General features: G+C 29.7%; 1 protein-coding gene across 1 annotated transcript; it reads right to left on the bottom strand.

Moving 5' to 3' along the window:
• Positions 1 to 57: 57 nt before the first annotated feature.
• Positions 58 to 7,359, bottom strand: Jhbp2 (Juvenile hormone binding protein 2). The gene is made up of 7 exons (XM_074127726.1): positions 7,286 to 7,359; positions 2,735 to 2,833; positions 2,567 to 2,659; positions 1,919 to 2,066; positions 1,142 to 1,275; positions 476 to 625; positions 58 to 379 (listed from the first exon to the last, which is right to left on the bottom strand). The coding sequence occupies exons 2-7, from the start codon at positions 2,808 to 2,810 to the stop codon at positions 228 to 230; spliced, it is 753 nt and encodes a 250-aa protein (XP_073983827.1). The 5' UTR covers positions 2,811 to 2,833; positions 7,286 to 7,359; the 3' UTR covers positions 58 to 227.
• Positions 7,360 to 8,999: the final 1,640 nt, after the last annotated feature.

Raw genomic sequence — 8,999 nt, 5'->3', positions numbered from 1 at the left:
TTTTTTTTTTTAATAACTGTTAGGAATGTGTTCAGTTTTTTAAGAAATAAAAATTATTATTAAAAAAACTTTTGTATTTACAAAAAATAAAAAGTAGACTTCGTCATCTTTTAAAGCATAAGCAATATTTTAGTGCACAAAAATTACAATTATGTACAGGAAATAATTTAGTATAAATGAGAATTATAAAGTTAAATTTATTTAAAAAATCTATTCCTAATTTTCATTTATTCAATGATCCAATAACCATATGGAACTCTCTCGAATAAATTTTCAACAAATTGTCTCATATTAGCTAAAAGTTTCATCTTGATCGAAGGTTTCATTTCCTTTAATAGTTCTTGACTATGGGAATTAATAAATAAATTCATCGCAGCCTCTGTAAATAAATTGCCAAAAGTTCATAATTATTATAAAACTGAAATGTTAAATGAAATGTTATTCTAAATTCCCTTTAACGAAATAAAAGGTATACCTATAACTGCATTTCCATTGTGAATATTTTCTATACCCATCTCTATGTCTCTAACACTGAAATCCATTTTGAGATCTTCTAGTTGAAGAAATGTGCCGCCTTCTAAATTTTTTTTTGAAGCTCTTAAATAAGTCTTAGCTCTTACGCCATCTAAAAACAAAATTGCTTTCTATATATATAGAAGTAATTCTAAGCTTTCATAAATTAATTGACAGGTTTCATGTAATTGAATTAAAGAGATATATATACATATAGTTTATTTATAATAGCGTCTTTAAGATTAAATAGCTTAAAATAGCTAGCTAAAATCTTTCCTTCGTCTTATGACGAACAGGTGAATGAAGAAGAAGCTTGGGCTATTTCTGCTTAGAGTCGTTCAAATCCGAAGCTGGACTTTTTCCTTGACTTGTCTTTTTTTTTCATATCTGCTGCAGGGTCATTAAGTCAGGTGATTTTACAATTATTATTATTATTCTTTGGAGTAAGCCATGTGAGCCCTGAAAGACTTTGGAATTTATAGGTACAGAGGAAACAAAAAAAAGATAAAAATCATACCCTAAGAGTCCTCTTTTATAGCGCCTTGTGCGGTGCGATGGTTATATTAATGCAGTTTTAGTAATATTATAATGAAATGATTCAAATAGCTTGCTTGATTAATAATCTTACCATATTTTCCCCAGTAATCACCACCACCGCTGGCTTTCACCATGATGAGGACACCTGAACTTCTGTAATGAGCTCTCACAGTAATCCTTGGTATGAAGAAAGTCAACTGAAGCTGAAGAGTGTCCAAATCAGATCTGAAAATTATTTAAAACAATCAGGATGAAACTTTTAAAATGTATAGAATTCATTGCAGTGAACGATAACGTTTTTTTGAAGATTTTTTGTTTCAATTTTTATGTCAGCCTACCCCGATTAAACCTCAGTCACGTCGTACCTAGTTTTTCAACACCCAAAAAACAATACCAATAAAATTTGTTTTGTAAAAAAAGACCATTATCGAACATCAATCTTCATTTGAATTTATTTGTTACCTGAACTTGAAAAACTAACTTTTTTATTTCTTTGCACTTTATGTTAGGCTTTATTTATTCAATGTTTTCTATATTCTCTTCTTTTTTCTTTCTTTTTTTCATGTTTAATTTTAGTTATACAAAAAAATGTAAAAATTCACAATGAGGTTCCAACGAGAATCGCATTGACGTCATTTTTTTTCCAGTCGTCTAAAATATTATTTCTCCTTGAGGCTGGCTTCGACTTTTAATTTTGTATTTGATAAGTTTTTCTGGCCAGAGCCTTCAGCAGTTTCTTTACTCTGCTGGATGATAAGGTAAGGAAAAAATATAAAGTTAAAGGAAAATAAAGGTTTCAAAACGGAGTACATATCAAAGTCAGAAATTACTAGGCATGAAGTTGTCATACAACTATTACTAAGATTACCTCACTCCTGTGACGGTCAAATTGCTCACACCGTATGCTTTTATATCTTTAAATGTAGCTCTGTAACCATCAGGTCCAGATCCTAGCGCCAAATTTATTTCATCCAACAGGATAGGTTCTACATCTGTTATTCCTAACTCTGGAATTCCTAAAGCAAGGTAAGAAAATTTGTCGTTAATTTAGTTTGTCAGAAGATATTTACATTTCTACCATTAGAAGAGAAGTTTTGAATTTGAAAAAAGGATGTACAATTTGAGAATTTAATAAAATACTTTCAGATTGTTACACCCATATTGAAGTAAGGAATGAATTTTTAAATCTTAATTATAAATTCAAATAGTAGAATTTAGTGATGAATGTCCCTTATGTAAAGCTCAAACTAACTAGGGAAGAAATGATATCAACATTAAATTAGCTAAATGGACTTCTTTAAAATAATAATAAGTAAAATTCCATTAAAAAATACAATGCAGACATTTCTTGGTAAATTCAGATAATTTTTTCATCAGATTAGGAACTTCATCCTTAAAAAAATAAAGTATTTTACTCAAATAAACAAATAACTATAGTATATTTGTTATAAATTTCTAAGGGTTGCCATATTTAAGCGACATTAAGACGTCAAGCATGTAGTATGAAAGTACGTACCTTTTCTAAAATGTGAAGCCAAATTATTGGCTGCGTAAGTAAGACACATATTGATATTTGGATCTTGCTTCTCACAAGGATGAAGAAACGATGCTAAAACACGATTGTTGATTAAAGATAAATGACACAATTAGTAAATCAAATTATTGTCATATCCTTGATACCTACGAATTAGATTCTCTCCAAGAGAATTACATATTGTAATAACCAGTAAAAGCGTAATTGTGAAAGTGTATTTATCCATTTTTCTTTCTTAGAGAAGTTAACCTGAAAAAAATAAAGATAATAAAAATTTGGCTATTTTGTTAAAAGGCACTTAGTCCTTACAAATCAAAACAGGAATATCAAAAACCAAGGTTCCCAGTTTTTCCTTTCATCAAGCGAACAAATCCGCTGACACATTCCTTCCAATCTTAACATAGATTCTCATTCAACTTATTTTCTTTATGCAATAAACACAAAGTTGTTTATTTTTATTGCATAAAAAAACTCCATAAATGTGATTTATTGATTTATTTTTCTAATAGTCATAAATTTATGTATTTAAGTAAATATAATAATCCATAGAAAGAAATCACTTTATCTTTATCGTAAAACTTCTACATTATATTGTGCCTTATATGAGAAGATGAAAACAATTTTGGTTACTTTATATTCTCTTAGAACGTGTAAGAAAAAGTAATTAATAATTTTCTTGACAAATAACTTTACCTAGGTATAACTTACAAATTTTTAGAAAATTATTAAAACAAATCGATTCGATAAAAAATGAGAAAAATATGGAAAAAGGTTTCGGAACTTACATTAAAAGTAGTAAACAAATAGTGAAGCACATTTACTTCTGTGAATCAGTTATATCTCTGCTAGAACTTTACTAACTCTAATGTGCCAATTCTGATTTCCATAAAACACATAAGATTCTAGTACTCCTTCAGAGAACTACCGAATGCTCCCTTCTCTCCTGACTTTCAGAAAAAAAAAAACATATTCACAGCTTTCTATTCTTATCAACACATATCTTAATCATTTAAGATTAAGATTTAGAGAAAATGAAATAACGTGAAAGTGAACACTAGTAAAATTATAATTTCTTGAGTGTTAAAAAAAGAAGAAGATATTAAGAATCCCCACAGATATATTACTTTATCTTTAATACTTACTTTTTATATGATCCTCCTAATTAAAGGAATTTCATGGGGCAGTAAACATAACGGTGTCAGAAAAACTTTCACAAGTGAACACTCTTATAAATTATACTTTTTACTTTCTCTTACTAGAAAAACATTGCGATGTCAAATTTTAAAATGCACTTTTTACCGGAGGAAAATTCTATTAAGGCTCTTATCTAAGAGGGATGGCTAAGTTTTCTTTCTAAAGTTCCATTAAATTTTGAAAAGCTTACTCCTTCACCCACGATCCTAACTTCTCCTAAATTCTAACTATAACCAATCACAGAACAACTCGAAAGAAATCTAATCTACTATTGTCCAACTTTTCAAGATTTATTTTAAGGCGCTGAGTCTGAAGTGATTTATAAAATGTTTTGTGCTCGTAAATAAAAGTATGAATAATCTCAAACTGGAAGTTCATTGAAGGGATGAAGTTTAAAATTACTCAGGACATCACCAGCGGATCAGTAAGGAAGCTGTGCAAAATATCTTCGTGTATCCATTGGATGTAGTTTTAAAACTGCTTATGAGTTATTACAAAATTGTAGGTCTGTAATTTTTATTTAAACACAATTTATATTTTAATGTTATTTACATATTACAGGAATTTGGGACAGGGATAGCGTTAATTCTTTGGGTAGTAAAATTTTGGAATCTAATACAGACATAATTAACCTTAATGGCAGTTATTTTTAAAGAAAATGCCGGTAAAGTATAGAACAGTTCAATGAAACATTACTATCTAGGAAATACATTTTAGATTAAAGATTTTATGTTTAAAATTATCCATAATAATAGTTTTTTGGTAGAAAAAGAACTAGTTATTTCTAGCAATAAATAGATTCTTCTTCTTCAGTGATGGTTTTGTGTTTGTGTGTCAATGTATACATTTGCGGTATTCTAAGAGGGAAAGTATGTTCACACACTTTCGTAAAATTAGCTCCACTTCAATACTAATTTGCTTCTAATCTTGTTTATTACACACTCATGTGTAACAGAATTTTTCTCTCATAAAAAGGACGAGCAAAAATTAGGTCTGCCTCAAGCAACTCTGTTCCTTAGTAAGCTAAATTGTATACCTTTAACAGTATTGTTGTTTCCTTCAGTTTAGGAGCTTCAATTTATTCTCTTGCATATTAACTCCAGTGAAGTTCAGCAATGTATGTTGCTGGATTTAATGAATGGGCCGAAGTAAATGGCTTCAAGCTTTACCTTGATTTATCATTGGTAAAAAACTTGCGTACTATTTATCAATCCATTTGGATTTCTCCATCAGGAATGAATTCATGATTGTTTACTTTGTAAGCCAATATCTTTTCTCTAGCTAAAATGGATTTTCCATTTCCACAATCCGGAAGTCACAGGATCTGTTCTCATCAAATGCAAGATGGTTTTATTGCATCTTCCATCAACTATCATATTCATTATTTTTTCTCTAAACATTTTTTGTATTTCCAATTGTTTGAGGAACAAAGATTCCTCGATATTCCTGCAGTAGTCACTCAATTAGTGAACAAGTGCTCTAGTTAAAATTACATAATCTTTTTTTTTTTAATACGTAGATTCATTATAATTTTTTCTCCATTAAAATAGAAACAATTTCTACGTTTTAGGTACAATTTTTGAGAACTTACTGATTACAAAAAGCAAGAATCAGCACATAATACGTAATATATTTTTATATTTAAGAATTATTATTAACAAGTTTTTGGTAAAGTTTCCAGAGGCTGTAGGATCGTCCATATAAGTTTGAGATGTCTGCGAAAGGATGAAGGATGTCGTGATCTCTGTGCATTTCTATGTTCCTAATAAACCATGAGGCGTTCAGTGCAATTTCAGACACGTACTTGGTCTTTATAAGTCTATAGTCCATTTCGCAAAGATTTTATACAGAATTACGATGCAGAAGCTTTCTGTTTAAATATCTCCAGAGGAATGAAGCAAAGAAGTAATATTTGGGATGATAGGCGAGGTTGTGGAAATACGTAGATGACTTTCCGGGGCACACCAAATTGTGTTGAACATCTAGGAGGTCAGACTTTCCTCTTACTAGAGAAAATGAAAATCCTTCAATTTAAATTGCAAATTAATGAAATTTATCGTTAAAATTTCTTGAGGTGAAATTGCATGTCTTTCTGAAGATTAAATATGATTTGTTTTTGGTCTTTTCCCCAAAAGATTTAATTCCTTTATATAACAGGCAAAAGATATGATTGATTTGTTCACCTTATTGAAGATCGAAGTTTGAATGTTTGAATTTTGTGAATGTATTTGATGCATATACTAATGTCCTACAACAACAAACAATATTTATATAGAAGGTTCATTGGTTTAAAAAGAATAAAGTTTTCATCTCTTTCCCTTTTTTTAAAAAAATAAAAAATAAAATAGTTTCACAAGTTTTTGTGGAAGCAAGTAAGCACCCAACAGTAATATTTAAAACAAAAGAACATATATTATAAAGAAATCTATATATATATATTCAGTTTAGGTTTTTGTGAGTAATTTTAAACAGTAAAGTAACGTTTCTCTTTTACTTTCACTGTTGAAATATGAATGGAAAATTAATTACTCAAGTCCATTCCTTAAAAACAACCATTTTGAGTCATTGACACCCGGAGCTTTTTCCGATGCACTGCCGGCCTCCGCCGACCAGTGTTTTCCTAAATTAGTCTGTCCATCAACAGTGCTATGTATAAGAAGCTTTTGGGAAGAGAGAATTTAAAGTTAGAATAAAATACTTATTCCTGTGAATTTGAGTTCTATTATAGAATATTACTAACAGATAAAGGAAAATATCCCGCCATAACATGAAGATAAAGGGACAATGGGATAAAACATTTTCACCAGAGCACTCTTCAAATTTGGGGAGGCAGGTAGAAAAAATTTGAATACCCTATAAAAGTGTGGGATCAGCATTATTTAAAAACATAATATTTAACTTTCTTCTACATAGAGTTTAGTATTGTATGCCACTTTTAAAGTGATAAATATACAAAAGTATAGTTTTAGGGAAATTCATTGAGCTTAACTCTGCAGAGAGTATAACTAAAAAAAAATAATAGAAATTCACGGGAAGTTAAATATTTGATACTTCGTTTAGGCGATATTAGGGAAGCGACAATAACTTTTGGTAAAAAAAAAGTTAGCCAACGGAAAGTGCCATTTGTTCGATTCTTCAATGTTTATTCGTTTTTTCAGCAAAATTCATTTCAGCGGATTTGGTTCTGAGGATGAGCATCTAAAGGCTCCGCTTTTAACTTCAAATATGTAGATCTCTCACTTTGACTTGGATATTTTTTCGAGAACTATAGTTATGTTAATAACTTCAGAAGACTAAGTTATGTGGGAATCCATTCTAGATCTAGATTATATTAGGTCACTAGTAAGAAGTAGTTAAGGAGGTCATTTGTAAATTACATAAAGTAAGTAATGTAATTTATTTAGATTATTCAATTCTGATATAGATATTTCACATTACTCTTAATTTGAACATTAAATATTCAATGAAAATAAGTGTAAGTAAAAAATTAAATAAGTTAATATGTACCTGTTAGAATGAGCTGGAAGCAGGAGTCTGTAAGTGTAGCGTAGTCCACAGTCCACAGACTGAATGGTGCCCGGCTCGGTATCCACTTGACGGGAACATCTTTATACTTTTTATATGACGTCACGATTAACCGTTCTTCGGTCACCTTAACTCTTCTCAGAAATATAGCATACAACAAACCTACTATTTCACTATCATTTCTAATAAATAACTAGCCAATGAATGTTTTATTAAATTAGTCTGTAGAAAGCGCTTTTATTTTTATAACTTAATAGCTCATTTATAATACCATCTAACTACTTTACAAGACCTCATTTATATTCAAGTGAAGTAATGTATTTTATCATAATTTGATTTTTTTAAAGTTAGGTAGAGGATATAGGTTATTGAGGCATTCAGTTAAAATTCATGAAGAATAAGTAGGCACATTTCAAGGATTGTTAGAATGGGAATAGTCATTTCCTACAAATCATAATAATTTTTTGTGTATTTTGATTTGAAGTAAGAATCTCAGGGTGGATATTCCATTCCGTTCCCTCTGTCGTAATATAGCACATTCTTGTTTCTTATAGCATTAAGAGGCAGTATTCTGAATGTTGTCCTAGCATAGTCAACTTCATAAACACTTGCAAGTTCGTAATTTAAAACTTTTTCCATAACATCGTTACTTCTTGCTTACCAAACAGGAAAAGGATAGTCTGCTTTAAATGAGTGTGCTACACTCAATCGTAACTTTAAGCATCTTTTCCTGCAGCCTATAACAAGTTCCTGAGGAAGAATAGTAAACAGTAATTTATATAATTACTTATGAACATGATTTAGTTGGCTTCTTCACAATCTTCATTGAATTTCTCGATAGTAGAGCGGTCAAAATTGAGGCAGGCTCAATAAGATGTATTATTGTGGTGCAGGGTTCCGTTGCCGGTCTAGGTCTTGAATTTTTATTTAATGTTTAGTATCAAAACTTAATAATAAAGTATGTTTGCTTGACGCCTATAAATAACCGAAAAATAGGCAATGATTTACTTTTTCAATTTCTTCTTTACTTTTCTTTACAGAGTATAAATGAGAAACGTAAGGTAAGAAGCTGCGGTGAGTCAAACTGCGATGAAAAAATTAAATGCTGGCAAATTACTTATCAAAGTGAGCAAAAACTTTTTTTGGCAGAAGAGTTCTTTGGCTCCGAAGAAAGTCATTCTGGAACAGAAAATCAAGGGAACGAGGGTTTTATTAATTTGGCCAAATAAGAGCTACTGTGATTCTCTTTGGAGCTGAGCCAGTGGAATTTAACACCTTGCTCATTATAGATGGTCTAATACGGCGAAAGAGGAAATACTGGGTTTCAAAAAATATCTGATAGATATTGCTGGCAATAATCTGAAAATTCTGTTATAAGTTGCAATATTTACAGTAATAATTTGTTTCAAAAATCTAAATGACATACATTCCAGTAGAAGAATCTATGTTTATTTCTTATTTATATAACAATTTTTGTTTATTATATTTTACAAATAAATGAGAAAAAGCATCTGTACAAAACTAACAAAACTAATTTAAAAGTTTCAAATTTGAATATGTGAAAAATTAAATAATTTAATCCTTAAATTAAACAAATTTTAAAGAAGAAAAGAAAAACACAATCAAACAACATATCACAATTTGTTTCGTTTGATTAAATAATCTAACATATTGCATAAATAATTTACAAATTTCA

Source organism: Rhodnius prolixus, unplaced genomic scaffold (genome assembly GCF_049639745.1).
Source record: "Rhodnius prolixus isolate KJV_2025 unplaced genomic scaffold, Rpr scaffold_9, whole genome shotgun sequence".
In the NCBI taxonomy this organism is placed as follows: Eukaryota; Metazoa; Arthropoda; class Insecta; order Hemiptera; family Reduviidae; genus Rhodnius; species Rhodnius prolixus.
The sequence above is the reverse complement of the archived record's forward strand: the minus strand, read 5'-3'. Positions and strand labels throughout refer to the sequence as shown.

Coding starts and splice junctions, on each gene's coding strand:
- Jhbp2 (XM_074127726.1), bottom strand. CDS start 2,810: ATGGATAAATACACTTTCACAATTACGCTTTTACTGGTTATTACAATA. Junction 1,276..1,918: donor TTGACCGTCACAGGAGTGAG/GTAATCTTAGTA, acceptor AATAATTTTCAG/ATCTGATTTGGACACTCTTC. Junction 380..475: donor CAATGGAAATGCAGTTATAG/GTATACCTTTTA, acceptor ATTTATTTACAG/AGGCTGCGATGAATTTATTT.